This window comes from Mycothermus thermophilus (genome assembly GCF_041956435.1).
Source record: "Mycothermus thermophilus strain CBS 625.91 unplaced genomic scaffold VTJ04scaffold_6, whole genome shotgun sequence".
NCBI lineage: Eukaryota > Fungi > Ascomycota > Sordariomycetes > Sordariales > Chaetomiaceae > Mycothermus > Mycothermus thermophilus.
In genome coordinates this window covers 1,710,538-1,736,353 of record NW_027191432.1, presented here as the reverse complement: position 1 = coordinate 1,736,353, position 25,816 = coordinate 1,710,538, and the positions used below count along the sequence as shown (strand labels likewise).

Sequence of the window (25,816 nt, the reverse complement as noted above, 5' to 3'; positions counted from 1 at the left end):
TTTTCTTTTCTTTTTTTTGGAAAATCAATCATTCGCTGGCATCGCTGGTATCTCGCTGATATTCTTTCACGTTATTCTCTCTTTTCCTTTTCTCTCTTCCTCTCTTCTACACTCTTCATACACTCTTCAACACCGCTCACATCTCACAGCTCACAATACAACTCTCTCTCTCTCCTAAGGTACAACCTGCTGGGCCTCACCCCTTTCATCACCCCGCTCCAAGCAACTCTTGCAACACACCCACAACCACCTGCACCACATCCGCACTCCTGCTCTTCTTCGCACACTCCGTCAGCGCCTCGGCCGCGCCCGCCTTCATCAGCCCCTCCTTCGCAATCCTCCCTACCTCGCCCTCATGGGCAAGCATGTTCTGCACCGTCACCGCGCCTCGATGTCTCAAGCCCTCATCAGCATCATCCTTGCACAGCCCCAGAATGATGCCCGGGCCGCGCGGCAGCGCCAGGATCTTGCGCACCACGTTCTCGTGACAGACCAGGCTCGCCAACGCACCGCCCGCCGCGCTCCGGGTTTTCACGTCCTCGGCGTCGGCCAGGGCGGTGATGAGCTTGATGCGGTTGTCGGCCTTGACGGAGCCGTCCGCGAACAGGGCCTCGGCCTGCTCAGGGCTCTGGACGAGGTTGCAGATGAGCTCCGTCGCGGCGGTGCAGATGCGCGAGTTGTTGCTGAAGAGCAGCTCCTCGATCTGGTCCCAAGAAACCCGGACGATGACTTTGCGGGTCTCGTTGTCCGTGGAGGCGAGGTTGGTCAGGGCCAGGAGAGACTCAAAGGTGGGCAGAAGATTGCGCACTTCGGCGTCCGGGTCCGGCCGCAGGAGGGTGGCCAAAGGCCGGACCGCGGCCGTTGCAGGTGTTTGCCGGAAGACCAGGGCTGGGTTGATGGAGATGAGGATGCGGGCCAGCGCTTCCGCTGCTTGTCTGCGTGCCACAGGATCGTTCTCCGGAAGGGTTTCCCATGCCGAGATCAGCAGGCGGACTGCGCCCTGCTGGGCAAGTTGGCCCCTGAAGGCTGGTGTTTTGGCCAGGGAACCCAGAATGGAGACGATCAACGAAAGTGCCGCTGGCGAGGCGTTTTTACCCTGGGAGACCAAAACCGGCCCAATTCCAGCTTCGAAGACAAGCTTGCAACGCTCCTGCACATGGCTGTCATCAGTTAGGGGATTGGGTTGCAGCTTTCCAGCCGCATTGGCATATGCCCTGAGCTGTGCCAGCCGCTTCTGTTCCTCCGTTTGAACAGGCTGGTAAGCAGTGAGATGTACAAAGATACTGAGGCCTGCATAGATGAGGGGAGACTTTGGAGGTGCAGACTCCAGGACTTCCACTAGACGTTTCAGAGCTTGAGTATTGTGTGCAAGTGCCTCCCTCACCGGAGGATGCAGCGTTGCGTAGGCTAGGCCTTCTACCGAGTGCTTGGTGTATTCAGAATCTCTCTCCTTCAGCAACTCGGTAAAGTGTCCGCCAAGGATATCAATGTTGGCTGCGACGTCTGAAGAAGATTGGTCTGTGCCATAATTTGTTGGGGAAGGGGCATTTGGACTGGTTTGCTTTGGCTCTCCGGACGGCTTCTCGCTTGAAGCGTTTGAACGCGCCTGTGTACACCTGGTTAGGACCGGGCCAACCGGGGCCCTTGGGGCCGGGAGGAGGAGGAGGGATGTTTTGGATGTTGATGATGGGCGGCCTTACGTAGAGTTGGATGAGGACGAGGCCCGCGAGGTTCTTCACGCGTTGGCAGTGCCTCTGGAGTTCGTGGCAGGGAATGTCGCTACCATTCCGCAGACGTTCTTCAATGTCTTCGCGGCTGGGCTGGAACTCGATTTCCTCGAGCCAGCCTCGGCAGTACTTGTCAATGGCCGTCAGGCAGACGGGATACCAGGAGGCAACCCGAAGCATTTCGAGCAGAGCCGTCTCGACCTTGCGGCTCTTCCACTTGTGGTTCATCAGGTTTCCGAGGTTGATCAGAAATCCCTCGTGCAGGAACAGGTCTGTCATGAGGTTCGTGGCAATGGGGAACAGATGAGCGGCTGCGCAGAAGCAGACGATATAGTCGTCGTACTGCTGCGAGTCGATCATGCGGCGATAGAAGAATCGGCGCATCTGTTTCTCACCCCTCTCGCCATTGGCCTTGAGGTAGGCGGCCGAAGCCACAGTGGCTGCTGTAGTGACCTCCTCGCTCTCACGCAGGTCGTGGAGGCGCATCATGGTGTCAAAGCAGTCATCATCCAGTTGGTCAAAGACGCTGGGCTCTCCACCCTTGACGAGCTCAGGGTCCTCCTCGAAGAGCTGAGTGAGCTCCTTGAGGTCCGCGATGAGTTGCTCATCGGACTGACCGCCGCCAAAGAGGCGGGAGAAGACCAGAAACATCTTGTTCTGGCGGGCCGTGTAGTTCTCAGTCGCATAGGGGTTGGAGGGGTTGACCTGGAAGGTGGGCTTTGGAATGGCCGGCATTGTGATGGATTAAGGGAGAGAATGACTCTGAGAGTGTTTGCTTGTGGTGAAGGGAAGGAGTCCAAGTGTGTGTGTGTGTAGCGTGTGGTGAATGGGCAAAGTCCAAGTGTGGTATGTGATAAAGGGACAGAGTCCAGGTGTGTTGTGTGAGTGAGGTTGTTTGAGTGTTGTGGTGGTGGGAGTGGATGACTTGGGGTCAATCCTTGGGCCAGTGACCGGACTGAGGTCAGGGCGGGGATGTGATATGGATGATGGAGGTGGTGGAGGTAGGTACGTGATGTGAGACCCAAGGGGTAATAGAGATGTATGTGTGGCCTGGGTTGATCGAGATGATCAAGTTGTTTGTGTGGTACCAAGGTACCAAGGCTGGGATGTTTGATGTTGGTTGTGGTGTAAGTGGTCGAGCCAGGTATGTGTCCAGGAGTTCTGGGAGGAGTTCGAGGGTTGTCAGCAAGGTTTGTTCGTTTTGCCGGTTCTGGCTCTTGTTTTTTAAAAGAAAATTATTAAAAATTATTTTCTTGTTGAACAAGATTCAAGAGAACACCAAAGCCCAATGTCGCGGGGGATGTCGGAATATATATACCTGACCCAAAGTCGACTCCACATTCGTCCGAAGGTGCTCGGGAAAAGGTTTAAGAGTCACCAAGAGTCATAGTCGAGTCATTAGAAGTTATTCGAAATATAAAGAGACGCAACTCGAGGTAGGTGACACATCGACGGTGGCTTTAGTCTGATGTTGAATGGCAAGAAAGATGGGAGGAGCTGGACACTGACACCCCTCCATAATGTATGGCGCTGGTGGTCTGCCGTCGACCGATAGCGATACGGAGCCCCACCATAGCTCGTACCCATTTATTCCCAGGAACGGTCTAGATTGGTGACTAAGCAGGCGTGGGGGGTTCGACTTTCCCGTCATCGTCCGCAGATTCATCGATTCAATCAAGGCCATCTCATTTCATCGGTGGAGAACCTCTTTTGGGCAAGATCCGACACTCAACACCAACCTCTAACACCAAAGACGCAGCTGGACCTGCATTGGGTCGCAATTGGAGGGTTGAAGAATCCGGGCTTCGAGATCGGGTTGAATCTGATACAGGCTGTAGCTGCCTAAAAACAGAACTAACAAAAACCCAGCGATTGGTGCATTCATTCATTGATTGCTCTTGACGTCTGCCGAGAGTGGCCGCCATCATTCACACACTCATTCATCCATCAACCTTACAACAGCCACCGTCTCAAGCAGCTTAAGGCCCAGTTCAGGGCTCAATCCAATATGAGTGCCCAGGACGCCGTCGACGCCTCGGAGCACTACGAGGTCTACAACACCGACGACATCCCTTCATTATGCACCATCATCATTGACACCAACCCTCGAGCCTGGGCCGCTCTCAGTGACGTCCTCCCAATATCCAAGGCCATCGCCAACATCCTCGTCTTTGTCAATGCCCACCTAGCCTTCAGCAACTCCAACCAAGTTGCTCTCCTTGCTGCCCACACCAACCAAGCCGTCTGGCTGTATCCTCCACCTCCAACTCCCGGCGATTCAAGTCATGGCACTAGCAATGGCAGCAACGGAACATCATCCAAGCATGCCCACTCCTCAGCCAACAAATATCCCCAGTTTGCCCGGATCGAGAGCTCCCTCTTAAATTCCATCCGCCACCTTATCGAAAGCACCACCGATACAGACATCTCATCCACCACCACCCAAATCGCCGGCGCTCTCACTCTCGCTCTTGCTCACATCAACAAAACTGCTCTCTCCTTCACCGCCCCAGCCGCCACCGCCCATGCCGGCGGCGCATCCACCACAACTGGCCTCTCCGGCACCACTGCCGGCGCAGCTCCTGTCGTGGCCACTCCCAGCACGCGCGGCGGTCTGGCTGGCCTGCACGCGCGCATCCTGATCCTCTCCGTCAGCGACAGCGCGCCCTCCCAATACATCCCCACCATGAACGCCGTCTTCGCGGCGGCCCACGCGCGCATCGCCATCGACACCCTCTCCCTGCGCGGTCGCGCCACATTCCTCGAGCAAGCATCCTTCATCACCAACGGCACCTTCATCCGCGCCGCCGAGCCGCGCGGCCTGCTGCAATACCTCATGTTCGGCTTCGGCAGCGGTTCCGCGCCGCGCCACCCCGCCTCCGCCGCCGCCTCCGATCCCAACAACCCGGCAGCGAGCGGGAAACCCAAAACCGTCATCACCGGGCCCCCCAAACCGGGCCATCACCATCACCATCACGGCCGGGCGGGTGGGAAACTTCCCCCCGGCGCGTCCGTCGCGGAAATCGTCGTCACCCCCTCCGCCGACGCCGTCGACTTCCGCGCCGCATGCTTTTGCCACCGCAGCGTCGTCGACACGGGCTTCGTCTGCTCCGTCTGCCTGAGCATCTTTTGCGAGGTCCCCGACAACGCCGAGTGTCTGACGTGCGGGACGAAGCTTGCGCTGGGCAAGTACGGCAAGCGGCCCGTCGTGGCGCCGCCGCCGCCGACTGTGGCGCAGGGGCCTGGGGATGGGGTTGGTGGAGATCAGTCGCCGGGGCATGGGAGGAAGGAGAAGAGGAAGATGGGGGAGTGAAGCAGGTGCGTGTACTTGGGGATGGGAGAGGGGGGTTGTTTTGAAAGCGGGCTTGGGTGTGAGGGTGAGGGAGGCTGGATGGAGGATTGATAATAAGCTCTGTCTTCGAAGGGTCGAGGATGCATGAGCTGTACAATTCTGGACAAGACGGGCACTTTACGGCGTCAATTGGAGGGGAAACAACCGGAGAATTAAAAGTCTGTGGTTGGTTTTTGGCATGGCGTTCTGGAAGAAGGACGGGACTTACTACAATGGAGATTGTCAATTTCACACCTTGAACCATAATGAAAAGCATCATTAGGATGTTGTCAAACTGCTCAGCGATTGGACCATCTCTACTCAAGATGGAAGTGACTCACTACAGGGTTGAAAGGGGCAATACATTGTCGATGACACATCTTCACGGGGAAGAGTGCAAGATCCCTGAAAATTTCAAGCCTGAGACTTGACAGAGGGTGGCAATTCGAGGTGAGTCAATTCTGTTGATGGATGTTTCTAGGTGTATTTAGGTGGTGTTGTCACCATCCTACGACCTTCTCCGTGGACAGTACTCGGTGATGCATTCGTAGGTCAGGTAGGTTGGTTCGGCAGGCCATATCCATAAGGTGTCCCAGCGGTATTCCAAGCCATCAAGACCCTGGGGTCGATCCTCCCCAAGTCCCATCAGCCCAACTTCACCCTCCTCCCTCCCTGGGCCACGCCGCCCTGTTTCCCCAGACGGGACATGACACACAGCGGTTCACGCTCCGTCGACGCCATGGAAGCGAGGGCGAATGAGTCCGTGTTGTGAGCAAAGTAGAAGTACGCGGCATGCCGATCCTTCTTGACAGCCATGACGCCGATGGCGGCTGCGGACGACGGCTGCCCGCGCACGCCGGGGTGGTTCATGAAGTCGTTGACGACAAAAGAATCAAGAACGGCGTGCTCGTCTGGCTCGGGGACGTCGCGGCCTCCGGGGCCTCGGCGGGTTCCGTGATACAGCCGCTCTGCGCACTTGGCAGAGGCCATGGTCGTCGCCATGTGCTCTCCCGTGCCGCTCGTTACGGCGGCAGTTGAGATGCCCTCCTCATCACTAGGGTCAGTCGGCACCACTGCCGTGCCGACACCCACTAGCGCGGCGGGACCCGCGCGACCACGGTGCTTCATCCCGATGCCGCCGGATGAGGAGCCCGCGGCGATGTGGCCTTGCAAGTCAATCGCAATGGCCCCTACTGTGTCGGTGATCATGTCTGTGGCCGGTGGTTCTTCCTCTGTATCGATACGGCGCCGCTTCATGGGGCCGCCAGGGTCGGTGTCGTCACCACCCTCAAAACTGGAAGCTTCCCCTTCATCATAACTCATGGCACTATCAGTCGTTCGTGATGGGTCATGGCCGCCGGAAGGTGATCCAGAACGATCAGGTGAATCAGGCTGGCCCTCGTTCCATGTACCCGTGAAGATGGCCGTGCTATGGTCTCTCATTTCGGGCGCATTGGAAGGATGGGCGGCCTTGTCGTAGGGAGTCGGTGATGGAGTTCGGCGGATACTGCTAGAAACAGCAGCGGCCTTCGCCTTCCGTGCCCTTTCCCGTGCTTCCGCCCGCTTTAAATCTTCACGCCAGCGCAGGTACCGATCTTCTGCATTTTTTGAGACCAAGGATGGGTTTAGAACTGTCTCGATGCCGTTTTCTTTGGCGAACTGAGTGGCTCCTGACCCAACCAGTAGGTTCGGCGGAACCCTGCGTAGGGACAATGGTTGGGTGCTGGTGTCGAGGATCTTCTTGGCTAGAGAAATCGGATTCTTGACGCCTAGGGAACATTGTAAGTTGAAATGCATCGCGGGATAGCAACCTGGTGGACGCACCGGCGACAGCAGCGCATGCACCGCTTCTCCCAAGATGGTCAACGACAGTGGCGTCGCACTCTACAATGCCTTCGATGTTGAGGTTGCTTCCGAACCCGGCATTGGTAATCTCATTATCCTCGAGGCTTCGAATGGCAGCTTCAACGGCTTGAGTGGCAGAGGCGCCGGCCTTGAGGAGTGTCATTCCGATACGGGCAGCCCTAGCCGAGGTCAGGTTGGTGAATGAGGTCTGGCATGGAGGCAGTGACTCACTTATGACAGGCTTCGAGGTGAATCCTCTCGTTGGCAGGGCTGTGGTAGCCAGCGCCGGCATGAATAAAAATAGCGGCGACAGGCTTTTTGGAGACGCGTCTCCAAAGGTTGTCAACGGTACCATCTACTCCAAGCGAAGACCCCGTGAGAGGGGTGTTGTCGGACATGTTGGTACTCGGGGTTTTGAGAGTCTAGTCCATGAGACTCGGGAACATAAAGGGCAGGGTGGAGGCTGGGGGAAATGCCACAGTGCTCCGACAATGACCGGGTTGTTAATGCAGAACTTGTTAGGAGAAGGGAAGCCGAGGCAACTGAGAGTGCAGACTGATCTGAAGGGATGAGAGAACAGGAACAAAAAATGACCAGGTGCTAAAATTCCCCTTAAACGATTGAATGCTTAAGATAGGTACATAAATTCCGAGTTTCCCAAGTGAGTTGTCGAGGTCAGCACCGTTTGGGTAGAGGTTGAGTTGGGCAAACCTCAGCTCCGGTTTGATGAAGAAAACGCCCCGTCGTTGATGCCGCAGACCGAATACAAGGAGCGAAGGGCCAATCTGAGACAATCATTTCAACTGGGACAATCCATTCTTCGGATCAGCTTGGAACAGAGCTTGTGATCAAGGGAAGGGACGATGATTGTTGGCGAGCTACCGCCGGTCGTGGGAGTTGAAGCTTCAGATGATCTTTCCACAACCCACAAGTCATGGATGGTGGTCCAGTCGGAGGGGAATTAGGACTATTTGGACACTTTTCGTCATGATTAAGGTATATAATTCTCCACCACCCAGAATGAAAGTATCATCTCGGCCACCTACGAATTTCTCTTGCTCTCTTCATAGACTCGGCCTTGGAGCTTTCGGTTGTGATCTCTACCTGGTTGGGTTCTTACCTCAACCTGTCCGTCTACAGTGCACATCAACAGTGCGAACAACCGGCTGGACTGGCTCCAGGGGAGCTGTTGTAGCGGGGCAGCCCACTTCTTGGCACACCGCCAGCCCCGAGCTTCGAGGTAAGGTACTCCTGATGGATACCGCGTAATCTGGATCGCCAACTCATTGACAGCCTGCCCAGACGCCCAACACCACCACCACCCTTCCCTCGTTGTGCCTCGACTGTTGCTGCATCCAGCCGCTCATCGGCAGCAGCAGCACAACATCCGCAACAATGGCCAACCAAACTCCCGCCGTTGTCATGGACAAGTAAGTCCTCCGCCGTCTCCCTCTCCTGAGCCCCGCTCTCCTTTACATTGATACCCTCTCGACGGTACCTGGCCTAGGTGCCGTCCAGGGACGGGAAACAACCATCTTCGGCATCATAACATGTCCAGTGGCTAACCACCTTCTTAGCGGCACGGGTTTCTCCAAGCTAGGTCCGTCACTGTTCTCCCAACTCGACATATGCCTGCCCGATGTTCCCGTACGCCCACTCACCCAACGCTGACCACCCTCGTCTTGTTGTGCCACAGGTTTCGCCGGCAATGACTCTCCATCATTCGTCTTCCCGACCGCCATTGCAACAAAAGGCCCCGCTGCCGGCGCTACCACCGGCTCCGGCCGGCCCGCTGTTGCCCAGAAACCCTCGTTCCTCACAGGAGGAGCCGGTCCGACCGGCCATCTGTCGGCCAAGCGCGGGACTGAGGACTTGGACTTCTTCATCGGAGATGAGGCTATTGCTGCTGCTGCAGGTCCTGGTATGTTGGTTGAGAAATACGAAGAGACTCGGGGAAGACATGGCTGCTGACGACAGCAGGGTATGGACTGCACTACCCGATTCGGCACGGTCAGATTGAGAACTGGGTACGGTTCACTTGAACATGGGAGATCCTATGGGAAGCAAGGTCTAACTGGGAAATAGGACCACATGGAGAGGTTCTGGTCACACTCTATCTTCAAGTATCTTCGGGTCGAGCCCGAAGACCACTACTTCCTCCTCACCGAACCGGTACGGCCGCTTTGGACCCGACGTGTGCTTTTCCGCGACTGACCGCGTCCCCTCTCTAGCCCCTGAACCCCCCCGAAAACCGCGAAAATACGGCCGAGATTTTCTTCGAGTCGTTCAACTGCGCCGGTCTTTACATCGCCGTGCAGGCCGTCCTGGCCCTCGCCGCTTCGTGGACCTCGTCTAAGGTGACGGATCGGTCGCTCACCGGCACCGTCATCGACTCAGGAGACGGTGTCACCCACGTCATCCCCGTTGCCGAGGGCTACGTTATCGGCTCGTCCATCAAGTCCATCCCCATCGCTGGACGTGATATCACCTACTTTGTCCAGTCGCTGCTTCGCGACCGTGGCGAGCCGGACTCGTCCCTCAAGACGGCCCAGGAGATCAAGGAGGAGTACTGCTACGTGTGCCCGGACATCGTCAACGAGTTCGCCAAGTACGACCGCGACCGCTCGCGCTTCCTAAAGCATGTCGTGACCCAGCCCAACGGGCGCCAGGTGACGGTGGACGTGGGCTATGAGCGCTTCTTGGCGCCCGAAATCTTCTTCAACCCGGAGATTTACTCGTCCGACTTCCTGACTCCTTTGCCCGTCGTGGTTGACGGCGTTATCCAGTCCTCACCCATCGACGTCCGCCGCGGCCTGTACAAGAACATTGTCCTTTCCGGCGGCAGCACCCTGTACAAGGACTTCGGTCGCAGGTTACAGCGTGACATCAAGCAGCTGGTGGATGCCCGCATCCGCCAGAGCGAGCTGCGCTCCGGCGGTGCCAAGAGCGGTGGTCTCGAGGTCCAGGTCATCACTCACAAGCGCCAGCGCCATGGACCTTGGTTTGGTGGTTCGCTCCTGGGCCAGACGCCCGAGTTCCGCTCCTATTGCCATACCAAGGCTGAGGTGAGATTTTTGCTTTTCGTCGTCCTTCTGGATTGGGACTGTGAAGATGACAGCTAACGACGTTGGCAGTACCAAGAATACGGCCCCGGCATCGTCCGGAGATTCGCTCTGCTGGGCGGCCCGGGCGGTTCGTAAGACCTATTCTAGGAGAGGAAGCAGTTGTTATGGCGATGGCACTACCTGGCGTGAGCGAGCGAGGGGGCTGTTCAAGAAAGGGGGACGCGGGCTACGACTTGAGGGCTACCGCAGCGTTCTATTTCTAGGCACAGTCGGGGGTGGAGGAGGTAGAGGCTGGCGCCAAAAACAGATAGGGGATAGGGGAAGAGAAGTTAAACAGAGCTTGGTATCGCTTACGTTGTCTTGCCGTCATGTGGTTCATGATGCAGTCTTCATGAAGTGTGAACTGATGTATGTGACTTGTCTCACAGGAGCGATGTCCCAGGCTTGAGATGCTTCATTATGGATACATGACCCAGGCTCTCCATTGCCAGTACCTATTTTATGTTTCCAAGTTTACAAAACTCCTCCGTCATCACCAACCCCCTCTCACCGGCTTGTATCCACCACACAACGGCCAACGATCTTGCCCTCCCGCATTAGATCATAGACCTTCTGCAGCTCGCTGAGCCCGACCACCCTGTACGGCACCTTGACCAACCCGCGGCGGAAAAACTCAATGGCCTCTTGGGTATCCTGGCGGTTCCCGACATAGCTGCCCTTGATGGTAATCATGCGAAGCACGGTATCAAACACCGGCGCGCGCAGATACGCCCCCGCCGGCAGGCCGATACACACCACGGTGCCCCGGCTCCTTACGTATTCCGTCGCCTGCTGGAACGGCTTCTCGCTCACCGCCAACAACAGCACCGCATGAGGACCGGCACCCTCGGGCGTCGCCTCCTTCACCTCCTTGACCAGATCCTTGCTCGACGTAAAATCCACATAGGCATCCGCCCCGAGCGCCTTGCAACTCTGGCCCTTCTCCTCCCCGCCGTCAATCGCCACGACGCGCAACCCCATGGCGCGCGCATACTGGATCGCCATGCTCCCCAGCCCGCCGCCCGCGCCGACGACGGCCACGTACTGGCCCGGCCGCGCGCCCGACTCCTTGAGGCCCTTGTACACGGTGATGCCGGCGCAGAGCACGGGCGCGACGGCCTCGAGGCTCACGTCCTTGGGGATGCGCGCCACGTGCGACGCCTTGGCGATGCAGTACTGCTGGAAGCTGCCGTCGACGGTGTAGCCGCTCAGCAGGGCGTGCGGGCACAAAGGTTCGTCTGCCTGCATGCAGAAGCTGCAGGCCAGGCAGCTGCCATTGAGCCACTTGACGCCCGCGTGGTCGCCGATGTTGATGTCATCGACCAGCGAGCCCTTGGCCACCACTACGCCGGCGCCTTCGTGGCCGCCGATCAGGGGCATCTTGGGTGGGAGCGGCCAGTCGCCCATCATGGCGTGCAGGTCGGTGTGGCAGACGCCGGAGTATTTGATGTTGATGAGGACTTCGTCCGGGCCGGGTTCGGGGACGGGAACTTTCTTGTAGTTGACGGCTGGGAGGAGGGGTTAGTTGATGTTTTTGGTTAGAGGGGGAGGGGAAAGGGAGGCGTACGGCCGCCGGGCTTTTCAACGACTTGGGCCCATTGCTCCTTGGGGATCTCTTGTTGAGCCATTTCGAGGGTTGTGCACGAGTAGGTAGGTCAGCTAGGTACGTTTGATGCTGGAGAGCTGTTGTTTGTGAGGAGTTTGGGAGAAGGACGTTGGTGAAACAACGACGGTTCAATCAAGGTGATGATGTCACTGATAGATTTTGGTGAGGGTGATATCATCAAAGGGCTTCCGTGTTCCCCAAGAAGTTCGGATGTTTCTCAGAGTGTATCAATCACCTGTGCAATAAGCCTTCACCATTCTCGACCCAGCTCCCCCTTTTATGTCTCCCGCCCTGTGTCCCAGAAGTATTGTCATGTCATGAGATTGTGTCGTAAGATGCTTCGTATCCCTCTTGTCCCTCTCGTCCGGAATGCAAAGCTACCCCAATGTCAGGATCCTACATCTCTTGGAGCTGTACGATTGGAAAGCTCCGGGATTGGAGCATGGCATTCGTCAGGGATCACTTGTGGCGAGTCAGGAGAATGAGGGGAACAAACCAAGAAAACTCCAAGTCTGCTGACATTCGGGTATGACAAGAGCTATATCAGGGCAAGCTCGGTATTCTCGACACCAATCCACTGCTGTAAACACAAACAAAGACCGGCCGGGGATCCAGAATATGCATTCCATGTCACATCGATGCTTCCCGTCCCATGAAAGTGTGGCCGGGGAGGAGCCAGGGGACACGTCCCGCAGGTGGAAATCCGGGGAAGCGGAACAGCCCTTCGGTACGATATATGGAGTCTCTGGCATTGATGTTCTGGTTAGCTATGAAGTAGTGTTTGATCTGAGGTATGGCAGTTGTATGGAGGATGATCCTAAGGAGCCCGCGTTCGGTTCATGAAAGCCATGTCGTCCTGCTCAATACGGGATTGCTGGTTACTTCACTGGCAACAGATGAGAAGATGGCCCAACTAAGAGTTCCATCATTTCAAGTCTTGCCCAGCAGCTTACATGTTTGCCACACAACGTGTCTGCCGTAGCATTAGCACCAAGGCCGAGGTTATGCATCTCCAATCCACCCAGGCACAATGCAACATAGGAGCTAGTTGGTAGGCGCTCACCTGAGGTAGGTAAGGTTACGCTGGCAACCCCGCATCTAGACCGTTGGACAGCCCCGCCCCTCTCTTGGAACCGTTGTCCATCAAATAAAAAGAAGAAAAATAAAAAAAGAAGAAAAATAAAAAAGAAGAAAAATAAAAAAGAAGAAAAATAAAAAAGAAGAAAAATAAAAAAGAAGAAAAATAAAAAAGAAGAAAAATAAAAAAGAAGAAAAATAGTTCATAGTTCGCACGGGTTCGTGTCAATGGCTTTTCCCCATCATTCTTTCGAATTCCGACCAGATCAAAAAGCCAGATTTTTAAGGTCACTCCGACCGTAGAGTCGGCCTTCCGAGATGGAGTTTGGATCCCCTGATCCAGGAGGAACTAGAGGCTGTAAGTATCTACGTAGGGTAGAAGTTGCAAAAGGCATTGTGCCCATAGGTTGTAGTTGTTCTGTACCTAAACAGAGGAAATCAAACTCCTGAGAACTACCTACGAGTCTAAACCCCTTAGCATGCAGGTGCGGAAAACTCAGGTATGTTAATCCACGAGGCGTAGGTGGTTACACATCCAACCTGTCTCATGCCAAGACCAAACAACTACCTGATGTAGTTCCCTCTTGATCAGGCAACCAAGGTCCTGTGTCCGTCCCGAGCCGCCTCAGCCGTCCGCTCTGATTTGTATCTTCCCTCGATCAAGCGGCTCACTTGGACAACCTGTAGGAGCATGTTACCGTGCATACCCTCGCATATTCCTCTTGTCGTTTCAACCGTTTCTCTACCGGTATTGAACTCTCTTTGTCTGTCAACCCACCGAGCAGGTCTACCTGGTTGTTGTGGTCGCAGCAAATGGATAGTCCACCGCTTATAAGCCAACCAACTACGTGCGATGACCTGTCGCAGGAGGAAGCACAAAGGACATCTATCCGTTCTCTACAGAAGTTCAACGCCTTCCTTCTCAAGCAGAACGAACAACTGGAAAAAAGATGCAACGACCTCCAGAGACAAAATGATCAATTTAGCGAGGCAATCCTGCAGCATGCGTCTGCGTATTGGAAAGAATGGCAACTGATTCGGGGGGGCCACCGCATCAGTGCCCCAAGTGTCCCTGAAGGGCTTGCTGAGCGCGAGTGGCGTGTCTTGAAGGACTCTGTCCGGAACTTTGTCACGCAACTCTTGTCTCAAACCTTGACGCTGGACGACGCAAAGCGACTCATAAGAGAATCGAACATCCAGATGACACAGCTCGAGAAAATGGCTGAATCTATGGTCGAAGACTCTAGGCTCTGCCCCATATGGCTGCGTTCGTGGGTGTGGCATGTACTCTATTACAGCATATTCAACACTCAATGGTGGGGTGGGACTCATGGGGAGACCTTTGGGCTGCTGTTAAAGACACTCTCTGGTAAGGACAACTGTCTCCGTTGGAAAACGTAAACGGCCCACTGATCTGGCATGATTTCATGGATCTTCAGAGGGCGTCAACTTCCAAGAAGACAGCAACACCGCCTGGGAACATCTGAACAACTGGCGGATTCACTCAACGCAGTTCATCGCCAAGATGGGCTTTTACGAGTCACTGCAATCCTTGGACAACCTGGCCGCAAAAATGGTGAAAGACCTGGAACCGTTGCTGTCTCTGCGGTTCACATCCCCCACCTTTGGTCAACTCGAGCGGGAAGAGGCCTGCTGCCACATGACCCAGATCATCCATAAAGCTGGCGAGATTGACCGCAACTTTCGGCTGTCAAAAGATTTGTTCCAGGTCTACATGAGCTTGAGTCCCCGCTCCATTGACACCCTCCTTCCCTGCCCATATAATCCAACATGGGTGATGGATTGTAATGACCTCGACCTTTGGTTCCCTGGGACAGGCGTTGTATATCTTTTCGTGTCCCCCGGCCTTTGCGTGTATGGTGAAACTGACAGGTATTATGATGCCAATGTGGTGGCCCGACTCGAGGCGTTTTGCAATTTGCCCATGGTTCTGGAAAGATTGAGGAATCCTCAGGAGTGGGTTGTCAAGGAAGATCCGTCATCCGAAGAATCTTCAGATTAGGGTTGTGCGAGGCAGTGGTGATAGTTGACAGTGTGGTATATTCCGAGGCCGTAAAGGAGTAATAGAAGAAGCGTTGATTGTAGGCTCGAGGGAATTCACCTGGAAGAGCAGGTAGAGTGTTGTTGATATGAAGGCAAGTGACCAAAGCTTCTGCAACTTCCACCCCGTCTGGATACAACTTCAAGTTCTTCTTGAGTCATGGGGTCCAGCTCCATCTTGGAGGGCTGACCGTACGGGCCGAGGACCTTAGGGCTCTGGTCAGAAAGCCAAACAGAATTCAAGAGAATGATGGAAAAGACATTGGCACGAATCGGTTCGAACTCTGAACCTCTCTCACTTGAGAGGGGTAGGCTTCCACTTAGAAGTCCAGAATCCTAACCGCTCGGCCAGCAACTTGATCCATCGATTTGGGAAAGTGAAGGGAGGAAGGTGTAGATAAACTTGGGGTAGGTCAGGTAAGAAGTTAAGGGGCAGGCGCGAGTTCCCCTGCCCCGGTGGGAATACCAGGCGATGGGCCAAGAACCGAGCGCTCGAGGCTCGCGACGATGAAGCGCTTACACTTTGCCCCTGTCAATTTCGTTGCATGATTGTCATGGACTTGAAGGGACCAGTCATAGACAACTTCACACCTAGGTACAGCCAAATACTGTGTGAGGCGGTTGATGTGTAAAGGGGGGAATGGGGCGCCCAAGGGAAAAGATCACAGCAACACAGTATATTTTGAGGGTTGTCTTCAAAAAGTTGTACGCCAGTGTTACTGTCTATATCAAAATCTAAATCCAACGATAGTAGTACATATACAAAAACGAAAGAAACCTTGCCCAAGTCATCATCATCGCCAGCCCAGAGAACCCTTCTGCTCCGGCAATAGTCTCGTGTGTGCGTGCTTGTGTGGTACTGATCTGTTAAATAAATAAAAAATATACTGTGAATATCTTCGCCCTATATGTCTACTCGTTCACATCTTGCCTCTTCCCCCCTTTCCCTATCCAAACCATCCTCTCATTCCATCTAGTTGCCCTTCTTCTTCTTCCCCGTCGCCTCAGCAGTGGGAGTCGCCTCGGCTGTGGAAGTCAGAGTGACAGTGACAACCTCCACCTCGTCGGTGCAAACAGCCTCGTCCTCGGCGGCGGTCTCAGTCGCCTCAACAGCCTCCGCGTCGGTGGTCTCAGCCGCAGCGGCCTCCGTGGTGGTGGTGCTCTCAACAACCTCCGTGGCGGTGCTCTCAGCCTCCTCGGTCGTCGTGGTGCTGGTGGTCTTGTTCTTGTTGTTCTTCTTGCCCTTGCCGCGGTTGTTGACGTCCTGAGTGACAGTGACGAAAACGGTCGAAGCGAGCTCCTTCTCAGTCACAGTCACGGTCTCGGCGCCGGCGCACTCAGTAATGGTCACGGTCTCGGCAGCAGCAGTGACGGTGACGGTGGACGCGGCCTGGGTCACGGTCTCGGGGACGCAGACGTCGGCGTTGCCGCCGTTGCCATTGCCATTGCCGTTGCCGACGCCAGCGGTCGGGCTGACATCCTGGGTGGAAGTGACAGCAACGGCCGTGCTGGTAGTCGTGGTCTTGTTGGGCTTCTTCACGGTGACGGTCCGGGTGCCGATCGAGGTGCTGGTGGTGGTCGTGGTCGTGTCCTGCTCGGTGGAGGTGGTCTCGGGAGCCGCGATGATGGTCTGGGTCGTCGTGGTCTTGACCTTCTTGACCTTGGTCGTGATCGTGGTCTGGACAGCCGTCTCGGTGGTGATCACGCGGTCATTGCCGTTGCCAGCGCCAACGGTAACCGTAACGACCTTGGTAATCTGGGTCGTCAAAGTGGCGGTGGACGTGGAGGTGATGGTAGAGATAACGGCCGCAGTAGTCTCGCTCGGGGTCAGAGTGCTGCCCGTGATGAGGCCAGAAGAGGCATCAGCCAGGACCGAGGACGAAATAGACGGAACGGCCGTCACAGGGCAGACCGTCTCGGTCAAGACAATAGTATCCGTGACGATAATTGTCTGGAGGGCCTCAGTAGGAAGCTCAGCAATTTCCTCCGTCTTAGTAGGGCAGTCGATGATTTCTGGCAAGCAAGACGTGATAGTCCGGACCTCAGTTGTCGAGACAGTCAGCGTGACGACCCCGGAGGTCAGAGAGGCGGCGCTGGTGGTGGCAGCCGTGGTCTCGGTAGCCTCGGTAGCCGTGGTCTCGGTGGTCTCAACAGCCGTGGTCTCGGTAGTCTCAGCGGCAGTGGTCTCGGTGGTCTCAACAGCCGTAGTCTCCGTAGACTCAGCAGCCGTGGTTGTGAGATCCTCGGTAATGGTGCTGCCGGTGATCAAGCCAGAAGAGGCCTCAGCCAGAACCGAAGACGAAATAGACGGGACAGCCGTAATAGGGCAGATTGTCTCGGTCAGGATAACGGTGGCTGTGACAAGGACTGTGGAAAGGGACTCCTCGGGCAGGGCCGCGAGGTCCTGGGTCCGAGTTGGGCACGCGGTGACCTCGGGGGCGCAGGAGGTGATGGTAATAACCTCCGTAGTCGAGACAGTCAGGGTTGTGAAGCCGGCGGGGAGGTCGCTGGTGGTGGCAGCTGTAGTCTCAGCCGTGGTCTCAGTAGCCTCAACAGCTGTAGTCTCGGTAGTCTCAGCAGCAGTGGTCTCGGTGGTCTCAACAGCCGTGGTCTCAGTGGCCTCGGTAGCGGTGGTCTCAGTGGTCTCAACAGCCGTGGTCTCGGTAGTCTCAGCGGCAGTGGTTTCGGTGGTCTCAACAGCCGTGGTCTCCGTAGACTCAGCAGCCGTGGTTGTGAGATCCTCGGTAATGGTGCTGCCGGTGATCAAGCCAGAAGAGGCCTCAGCCAGAACCGAAGAGGAAATAGACGGCACGGCCGTGATGGGGCAGATTGTCTCAGTCAAAACAACGGTGGCGGTGACAATGACCGTGGAGAGGGACTCCTCGGGCAGGGCGGCGAGGTCCTGGGTCCGAGTTGGGCACGCGGTGACCTCGGGGGCGCAGGAGGTGATGGTAATGACCTCCGTTGTCGAGACAGTCAGGGTTGTGAAGCCGGCGGGAAGGTCGCTGGTGGTTGCATTGGCAGGCAGAGTGCTGGTCTCCTCAGGCAGGGTGGCGCTGCTGGTGATGGCCTCGGTCGCCGACTCAGTAGTAGTCGACTCAGTCGTCTCAGTGGCGGTCTCCTCAGCAGCAGTGCTGGTCACCTCAGACTCCGAGGCAGTGGCCTCAACGGCATCAGTGGTCTCAACAGCCTCGGTGGTCTCAACAGCACTTGTCGAGCTGCTCTCGGTGGCCTCGGTCAAAGACTCGGAGGTAGTGGTGCTCTCAACTTCGGTCGCAGCGGTCGTTTCGATAGTCGACGACTCAGTGGATGACTCCACAACGGAAGCCTCCTCGGTCGAGGCAGCAGCAGTGCTCTCGGCCGACGAGCTCTCCTCACTGCTTGTCGGGGTGATGGCGACGATTGTCTCCGAAGTAGAAAGCTCAGTCTCGGTGGGCGAAACGACCTCAGCCACCTCAGTGGCTTCTGTCGGCTCGGCGGCAGCGACCTCCGAGCTGGTGATGACGACGGGGCCCCTGCCGGCGTCCCGGAACAGACCCCGGGCGATGTGAAGGTTGCGGGGGTGGCGGCGGTGGGTAGGAGAGGCGGTGCCGAGGGCGGCGAAGAGGGCGAGAGTAAGAAGAGTGGGCTTCATCTTGGCGGTGTTGTTTGTCTTCTAGGTATGCGTTGAAGGAGAGACGGGTGGCGGTATCAAGAGTGCACCAGGCCGAAAAGAAACAAAAGTCGAGTGAATGAAGTGAGGATCAACTCAAGAGGATCAACTCAAAGGGGCAAGCAAACACAGTATGCTCGCAAAAGAAGAGAATGTCACTATGGACAGAACAGACAAGCAAAAGGAATGAATGCTTGACTGGAAAGAAAAGAACAACACTCAATGCCGAAGTGAAGGAAAGCTTGAAGAGATGGGAGAAGGAGAGGTCTAGCCTCGGAGTGGTGATGTTGGAGAGCTTTTATCAGTCACCTCTCTCCTCCACACTCCTCCTGGGCCTACGCTACATGGGTATGGTACGATGGATCATGGAAGCCTTGGGTCCCATGGCCGTTTCGCAACGCGACCAGGGCGCTTGAAAGGAACTATTCCACCAGTGCCGTTGCATCATGGATCGCCGTGGCTTGGAACCCTGGAATCCAAGAGGCTTGTTCCCCGCCTGGGACCCAGCAGGACGTTTCGAATCCAGCCAAGCTGCCCCAGAAGTCATTGGAGGCTCTGTGAAACCAAAGTCTGGCCCATGCTGCAGACAAGGGTCTTCCCGCGCTTCAGGGGAACACTTTCAGGAACGGGCAAATCTGAGACAAACCGGTTGACCAATCAGGGCACTGGGTGGTGGACCAATCTGGCAAAGGGGGCCAGGGAGGTGACATCTGGGTGTTGCTGGGGGAGCTCTATGGAACAGCACAAGAAAGGTGCCGATGTTCTGACACTTGGGCTGCTGAGGCACGATGTGTCTGAGGTTCATCTAAAGTTAAAAGGTTGGATTTTGGAGCTTCGCGAGCGGCAGAATCCATTTCTGCCAGGAATTCTGGCGTGAGTTCTGAGTGTCGGTGAGGCCGGTACTAGGTAGAAAGTTTGGGTGAAGCGCATGAGAGATCGCTACACCGCCAGCGGTGTTTCCTGGTGATGGACCGTGGATCCGCATGCTCTAGAAGATCTCATGGGCGCAGAAGATTGGTAGCCAGGTACAAGCTCTAGGGGCGTAGAGATGGGATGAGAATCCCTCACAACGGATGTGAGCGGTAGATTTTCCATGGACAAACCTCGGCTGTGTTGTTTATGCGTGACAGCATGCCATCTTCATTGGGTTTGTTTCGCACTCGTTCTGAAAGGGCAGGGCCTGGTGAGGTGGTCACGGCTGAGGATTCCTTGACACAGTGACAAGATGGAGAGCAAGCTGGTCAAGATGGTTTGGTATTGGAATTATGTTTCCGCCACAATTCCTCCGAGTTTCCCGCAGCGGGTGAAAGATGCGAAGATAGTGATGCTTATACATAGCACCTGAGGTATCCCATGCCTCGGATTCCGGCATTCGTTGGTGGCGGCAGTTGGATAGACAATGACGGGCACATAGTTAATGCCGACAAAGTCGAAATCCGGGAATTCTGTCGTGGGGAGCCGGGATGGCTTCTCAAGGAAGACTGCCAAAGAGTGGGAAGAAAGATTGCAAAGGATCAAAAGTGGACTGGGGGCCGAGTTTCAGCAGGCGACCCACTCGAACATGAAATCGAGCCCTGCTCCTGGAGCTCGCTGTGGTTGGTCCGCTTGGCACCGAATTCTCCGTGGTGGACCCACAAGCGCTGGACCCTGTCCAATGCGAAACTCGCTCAACACCACACACAACCCTGAAGCGACGTGGGGAGACGCTGGCAACTCGGGTCCCTGAAGCCATCCCATCTCATCAGCCTGTTGTTGGCCCCATCACACAAAACAAAACACCAGGGCTTTCTTGCAGTCCGCATAACGATCCCGCGTCAAATTTTAGAATCACAAGACTGCATTTGTCGATCTGCTCATCACCGAGGCTGTGCTGTGAGGGGAAGAGGCACAAGTCTCGAACCTCGTGCAGCGTGCTGTGGCTATTTTTGACTTTTGACTCAAGATGTTTCTGGTTCACGGAGTACGTCTTGGACGACGCAAACGCTTCATTGCCCTGTCACCAGTCGGCATTCGACCACGGCGAAGAACCTTAAGTCGACAACAATGTTCTTTGGCCGTTCTATCGGTGGGGAGACGTTGGCTCCATCACCGATGGGTGACCTTGGAGATCTAGAAGATCCAGGAGATCCAAGGTTGAAATCCCAGAGGGAAGTTCATCCAAATAAGAACCACCCGAACTGTGAAGCCGGTGGCAAGAAGATGGGCCTCTCCAGCACGGAACCTCATCAACACGCAAGAAACCTGTACAAGTAGAATTGAAAGACTACTCTGTCACTGACTGGATATTTTGTCAGATGTCAAGATGAACTCCGGAAAGTTACCTACCTGAAGCTTGCTCGACAGACGTAGACTTGCCAGGCCGTGGAGTTGAGGCTCAGAGGACAAACACACAGCTTGGATGACAAATGCTGTCAGTGACGAAAGATCCGGGTTAGGGTTGGGTGTGGGAATGCAGGCCTCTCTCCTTTCATCTGTCGTAACTTATCTCACCGACACTCCGGCTCGGCACCGTCTAGATACGATCGATAACACCAACAAACATAGGGAGGGAGACGCGTAGGTCCAGTTCGCCTCCCCCTGACTCAACGCAACCATTATTGTAAAAGCGTTTTACTTGAGTCATGTCTTTTTGAGGGTATTCACATTGCATTTAGCTGGCGCTTCTCCATTTGGTTTCTTTGTTACATCCATCTTTCCTTGCGCCTTCTGTTGTCCTGGACTCTGTAGAACTACCCGACAACGCAGAGTACCCCGTTAATCCTGGCATCGCATCTCGGATCTCCTTCACCCCGTTGTTCCGGATAACCAAGCATAAACAACCATGAGTTAGTTGAACAACAAGCCCAAGTAAACAATAATACACTTTGTTTCCCTAACACTTGATAGAGCCTCCATTAATTCTCTCGTGTTACCTCTCCCTCATCCCCGTCGTCTCATCCCATCCCATCAACCATCAGGATGTCTTGTCCGATACCCCCTATTCGACCGGCAAACGAGGAGCCGTGGCCAGCGAGAGCTCCATATGCTCTAAGATAGGCATCAACACCCTCGCCATCGGCGTGAGTTTCCATCTAATCCATCCCCCATTTTTCCCCCACGCCCACTGACCCTCGGAATCGCAGGGTTCCGCCGCCGACGCGATGGTCGCCACCACCCTTTGCGTCGGCGTCGTGGGCATGTACCACTCGGGCATCGGCGGCGGCGGCTTCATGCTTGTCCGCGACAAGCACGGGAGGTACGAGGCCATCGACTACCGCGAGACGGCCCCGGCCGCCGCCAGTCGTGACATGTACGAGCACGACAGGAATGCCAGTGTCTATGGCGGTCTGGCCGTGGCTGTTCCGGGGGAGCTCAGGGGGTTGGAGTATTTGCATCAGAAGTACGGCGTGAGTTACGACTGCCCATGGGCCCCCTTTGGTGTGCGTTTGCAGCGGCGATTTCTGACCGTGGATGGCTGGATAGACTCTTCCATGGAAGACACTGGTCATGCCTGCTGTTCGGGTTGCAAGAGAGGGATTTCGGGGTAAGAACCTTGTTTGAGGTACATCCTTGGAAGTATTGTTGGTGACAACTGCTGACAGAGGATCAGTGACGGAGGACCTCGTACGGTACATGGCGGCCGCGAGTGCCAACAACAACACATTTCTTGTGGATGATCCAATATGGGCTGAGGATTTTGCTCCAAACGGTATGTTCCCAATCCACGCTACCTCGTTGTTTTATTCGTCTTTTTATTCTTCCTTTTAGTCTTTTTTTTCTTTTTTTTTTTTTTATTTTTCTCTCCCCTTCTGTCGTGATTCTTTTATGAACGACGCGCTCACTCTAACGGCTAGGGACTCTCCTTCAACTCGGTGACACCATTACAAGGAAACGCTATGCCGAGTATGTAAGCAACTGAAGTTGAGACTTGACCTTGTACTGACAATCACGAGCACACTCGAGAAGATTGCAAATCTTGGGGCGGGTGAGTTCTACAAGGGAGAGATTGGTGAGTTCGCTCCGTGCTCATCCATTTTGATGACGCTAACATACTCCTAGCCCGGTCCATGGTTGACTACGTCCAAAAGATGAATGGAACTATGACCATCGACGACCTGGCCGAATATGAGGCTGATATCAAACCGGCCCTGAACATCACGTACGGCAACTACAGGCTTTTCACTACACCGGCGCCCAGCAGCGGTGCTGTTATGTTGAACATCTTCAAGATCATGGAGCAGTTCTCTCCAAAGGACCTCGATGACACCAACTTGACGACCCACCGCTTTGTCGAAGCCATGAAGTTTGCTTATGGGGGACGGCTTCAACTCGGCGATCCGGGTTTCGTCAAGAATGCCAGTGACTTCGAACAACAGCTGCTCCTGGACGAAACGGCGCGCTACATCCGTGACCGAATCCTTGATGGCCAAACCCAACCAGTTGAGGCCTACGATCCGCTCAGGCTTTACCTTCCAGACAGCCACGGCACCTCTCACGTCGTCACTGCCGATGCATCAGGCCTGACTGTCACCTCTACTACCACCATCAACCTACTCTTCGGCGCCCAAATAATGACTCCCGACACGGGCATCATTCTGTGAGTAAAACCCCAAGCTCTACTGACCTTCCCTGACTAACCCCTACCCCTCTCAAGGAACAACGAAATGGACGACTTCAGCCAACCCAACCGGCGCAACGCCTTCGGCTTCGCTCCCTCTCCCGCCAACTACATCGCCCCTCGAAAGCGCCCCCTTTCGTCCATCACCCCCTTAATCGCCGAAGATGCTGCCGACGGCCGCCTCGTCCTCGCCACCGGTGCCGCCGGCGGCTCCCGCATCATCAGCGCCACCACTCAAGCCTCCTTCCGTGTTTTATACCAAGGCGAAACGCTTCACGACGCCATCACCCATCCACGCGTGCACCACCAGCTACTTCCCAACGTGCTGCTCGTTGAGGACGGCACGGACCCTGTCCTTGTGGATGACCTGCGTGCCAAGGGACACCAAGTGCAGTGGATGAAGCCCGGGTTGAGTGCCGTGCAAGCGGTGAGGAGGGGGGAAGATGGGAGGTTCGAGGCGGTCGGGGAGACGAGGCAGAGGAATAGCGGGGGATATACCCTTTGATGGCTTTGAGATACTATGTCTTAGCTTTAATTCCAGTCTGAGATAACAGCACGCTTTTCCTGACACGAGCTGTGTTGTGGAGAGTGTAAGTGCCTTCCTTTGAGTTCGATCCTCAGGATACCTCAGCTAGCTGGTAGGTAGTTAAGCCTTGCTTAGGGGCGGAAGTATGACCACAAACGATACTTATAGGAATAGCCCTGAGGGCACCACTAAGAAGATCTCCAGGTAGTACTGAAGCCTGTAACACAAGACGTCCACTCTCTATCGTTGTCTCGAGGTCTGTTGCCGGCGATGGTTCCATTCCCGCCCCACCAGGAATTTGCAATGATATCCGGTAACTCCGGGAATGAGTGAATGTCCACAAGCAAAGCGCCAGTGGTTTAGTGGTAAAATTCATCGTTGCCATCGATGAGCCCCGCGTTCGATTCGCGGCTGGCGCAGAAGAGTTTCTTTTGGTGTGGATTGCATTTTTAGAATTATTTTTTCTTTCACCTTTCTTTTTTCTATTCTTTTGTCTTTTTTCCTTTTTTTGTTCTCTTATTTTTCTTTCTTCTTTTCTCTCTTTTTTTTCTATTTTTGTTCGTTTTTTCCCTCTTTTTTAGTTGTCTTTCTTTTCTTTTTATTTTTCCTTTTATTTTTTTCTTTTTTTTAAAAAAAAAAAGAACAAATCCGTTTACTTACCTTTCGTTCTTTGTTCCTTTCTTTTCCTTTTTACTTTGCTTGGGGCAAAGGGGGGCAAATTCAAGCCAAGCTGGCAGCATGGATCAACTTGGACCAGGGCAAGTCAGCAGAACCAGAAAAAGAGACACATGGTACTAAAGACGTCTCTATTTCCTTTACACACACACCATGGAGGACAGATCCATCCAGATCAGATCCTCTCCCAACTGCGGCGCAACTGAGTTGTTTTTTTCGTGACGGATCACTTCATTCACCCCTCCCTAACGCCATGTTGGTTGATGCTGCATAACATGGCAAGCACTCCGCCTCTCCCGGCTCAACGCGGTAGTCCCATTGCCACTACTGAGAGAAGGAATAAATAGATAAAACATTTGTTTAGTTTACAGGGCGTCGGTGAGCAGCTTGTTCAACTTGGCCAGCTTGGAAGAGACGCTGAGGTCGATTGTCCTGTCGCCGACCTCGACGATGAGGCCGCCAACAATGTCGGGGTTGACCTGAGAGAGAGAGTTAGTATCTTGGACATAGGTAGGAGAAAGGGAGGAAGTTAAACGTACCTGGTTCTTGACCTTGAGCTTCTTGCCGGAACCGACGTAGGGCGACTTTGCGACGGCGCTCTCGAGGCGGTTGAGGGTCTTGTTGTCCAGGGGCTGTGTAGACGACATCGTCAGCTCCATGTTCATCAATCTCTCCATCACAAAATCCCCCTATCCACCCATCTCTATTCCTTCCCCTCAAACCCCAGGCACCAGTAAACCCTACCTGAGCACTGGTAACAATCAACTCAACCTCTCCCCTCGCGGCGCTCATGAGCTCGGCAAACTTGGCACAGACACCCGGAAGCAGGTTGAGGCGGTTGTTCTCGGCGAGGGTGGCCAGGAAGTTCTTGACCGTGTCGACCGAGGCGCCCGAGCTCTTGTGCAGCTCGGCGACGATGGCGCTCTTGTCGGCAGGCGAGAGAGTCGGGGTCTGCAGGATCGAGACCAGCTTGGCGTCCTTCTCCAGCAGGTTGCCGAGGGCGGCGAGGCCCTTGGCCGTGGGCTCGAGCGACGACGTCTTGACCGCGGCCGTGTACTAGATGTCCCGGGGCCAGCAGGGCAAAATGGCGCAGGTTAGTCTATGTCTTGAGGAAACATGACAAGACCCCCAATTGACTCAATCCCCCCAAGATAGATCCTCCTTTTGATACCCAGAAAACAACCACCACCAATTGGGCATGCCGGTGTTTGCGGGGGAGAGGCGTACCAGAGCCGTGGCGTAGGTGCCGTCGAGGCCGAAGAGGGAGACGGGAGGCTTGACCTTCTGGTCGGCGGCGGGGGCAGCGAAGGTCCGGACCTGGGTGAGAAGGGGGCGCTGGGGAGCGGCCGCCCGCGCAGAGCGCAGCAGTGCCTGGCGCGAGAACATGTTTGCAGCTTCAGCGAGTGTTGTGGGCTTGGTCAACTCGAGATGCCGTGGAGCGAGTCGGAGCTTTGGCCGTTGCAGTTTTGAGAAAGTCGAGGTTTGGCGCCGCTCGGCAATTTCGTGGTTGCCTGAGGCACCAATTGGCAGAGGGAACACAGCGAAAAGCTCCGGGAGAGATCGGGATGGTGGGCACCGTCTCTTGGCATCAATAGGTCCCTCTTGCATCCACATC

At 55.2% G+C, this 25,816-nt stretch overlaps 9 protein-coding genes and 1 non-coding gene across 10 annotated transcripts; 5 read left to right on the top strand and 5 right to left on the bottom strand.

Moving 5' to 3' along the window:
- Nucleotides 1-208: 208 nt before the first annotated feature.
- VTJ04DRAFT_9051 (uncharacterized protein) lies at nt 209-2,462 on the bottom strand (the record flags this gene model as incomplete). The annotated part of the gene is made up of 2 exons (XM_069367556.1): nt 209-1,606; nt 1,701-2,462. 2 exons carry the CDS (start codon nt 2,460-2,462, stop codon nt 209-211), a joined length of 2,160 nt encoding a protein of 719 aa, XP_069215872.1.
- Nucleotides 2,463-3,735: 1,273 nt separating this feature from the next.
- On the top strand, nt 3,736-5,040 carry VTJ04DRAFT_9050 (uncharacterized protein; the record flags this gene model as incomplete). Its single annotated transcript, XM_069367555.1, has 1 exon — nt 3,736-5,040. The coding sequence occupies one exon, from the start codon at nt 3,736-3,738 to the stop codon at nt 5,038-5,040; it is 1,305 nt and encodes a 434-aa protein (XP_069215871.1).
- Nucleotides 5,041-5,703: 663 nt separating this feature from the next.
- On the bottom strand, nt 5,704-7,301 carry VTJ04DRAFT_9049 (uncharacterized protein; the record flags this gene model as incomplete). The annotated part of the gene is made up of 3 exons (XM_069367553.1): nt 5,704-6,827; nt 6,883-7,082; nt 7,135-7,301. 3 exons carry the CDS (start codon nt 7,299-7,301, stop codon nt 5,704-5,706), a joined length of 1,491 nt encoding a protein of 496 aa, XP_069215870.1.
- Nucleotides 7,302-8,298: 997 nt separating this feature from the next.
- VTJ04DRAFT_9048 (uncharacterized protein) lies at nt 8,299-10,103 on the top strand (the record flags this gene model as incomplete). Its single annotated transcript, XM_069367552.1, has 7 exons — nt 8,299-8,333; nt 8,481-8,503; nt 8,600-8,824; nt 8,884-8,930; nt 8,989-9,075; nt 9,135-9,968; nt 10,038-10,103. The coding sequence occupies 7 exons, from the start codon at nt 8,299-8,301 to the stop codon at nt 10,101-10,103; spliced, it is 1,317 nt and encodes a 438-aa protein (XP_069215869.1).
- Nucleotides 10,104-10,514: 411 nt separating this feature from the next.
- VTJ04DRAFT_9047 (uncharacterized protein) lies at nt 10,515-11,635 on the bottom strand (the record flags this gene model as incomplete). Its single annotated transcript, XM_069367551.1, has 2 exons — nt 10,515-11,515; nt 11,575-11,635. 2 exons carry the CDS (start codon nt 11,633-11,635, stop codon nt 10,515-10,517), a joined length of 1,062 nt encoding a protein of 353 aa, XP_069215868.1.
- Nucleotides 11,636-14,215: 2,580 nt separating this feature from the next.
- Nucleotides 14,216-14,713, top strand: VTJ04DRAFT_9046 (uncharacterized protein; the record flags this gene model as incomplete). Its single annotated transcript, XM_069367550.1, has 1 exon — nt 14,216-14,713. One exon carries the CDS (start codon nt 14,216-14,218, stop codon nt 14,711-14,713), a length of 498 nt encoding a protein of 165 aa, XP_069215867.1.
- A 1,011-nt stretch (nt 14,714-15,724) lies between these two features.
- Nucleotides 15,725-18,385, bottom strand: VTJ04DRAFT_9045 (uncharacterized protein; the record flags this gene model as incomplete). The annotated part of the gene is made up of 1 exon (XM_069367549.1): nt 15,725-18,385. The coding sequence occupies one exon, from the start codon at nt 18,383-18,385 to the stop codon at nt 15,725-15,727; it is 2,661 nt and encodes an 886-aa protein (XP_069215866.1).
- A 2,839-nt stretch (nt 18,386-21,224) lies between these two features.
- On the top strand, nt 21,225-23,505 carry VTJ04DRAFT_9044 (uncharacterized protein; the record flags this gene model as incomplete). The annotated part of the gene is made up of 9 exons (XM_069367548.1): nt 21,225-21,228; nt 21,290-21,462; nt 21,526-21,789; nt 21,866-21,926; nt 21,993-22,091; nt 22,237-22,285; nt 22,336-22,391; nt 22,442-22,979; nt 23,037-23,505. The coding sequence occupies 9 exons, from the start codon at nt 21,225-21,227 to the stop codon at nt 23,503-23,505; spliced, it is 1,713 nt and encodes a 570-aa protein (XP_069215865.1).
- Nucleotides 23,506-23,874: 369 nt separating this feature from the next.
- VTJ04DRAFT_t124 lies at nt 23,875-23,945 on the top strand. The gene has a single exon. It is a non-coding gene; the product is annotated as a tRNA-Gly (tRNA).
- Nucleotides 23,946-24,566: 621 nt separating this feature from the next.
- Nucleotides 24,567-25,587, bottom strand: VTJ04DRAFT_9043 (uncharacterized protein; the record flags this gene model as incomplete). The annotated part of the gene is made up of 4 exons (XM_069367547.1): nt 24,567-24,680; nt 24,741-24,833; nt 24,946-25,257; nt 25,429-25,587. 4 exons carry the CDS (start codon nt 25,585-25,587, stop codon nt 24,567-24,569), a joined length of 678 nt encoding a protein of 225 aa, XP_069215864.1.
- Nucleotides 25,588-25,816: the final 229 nt, after the last annotated feature.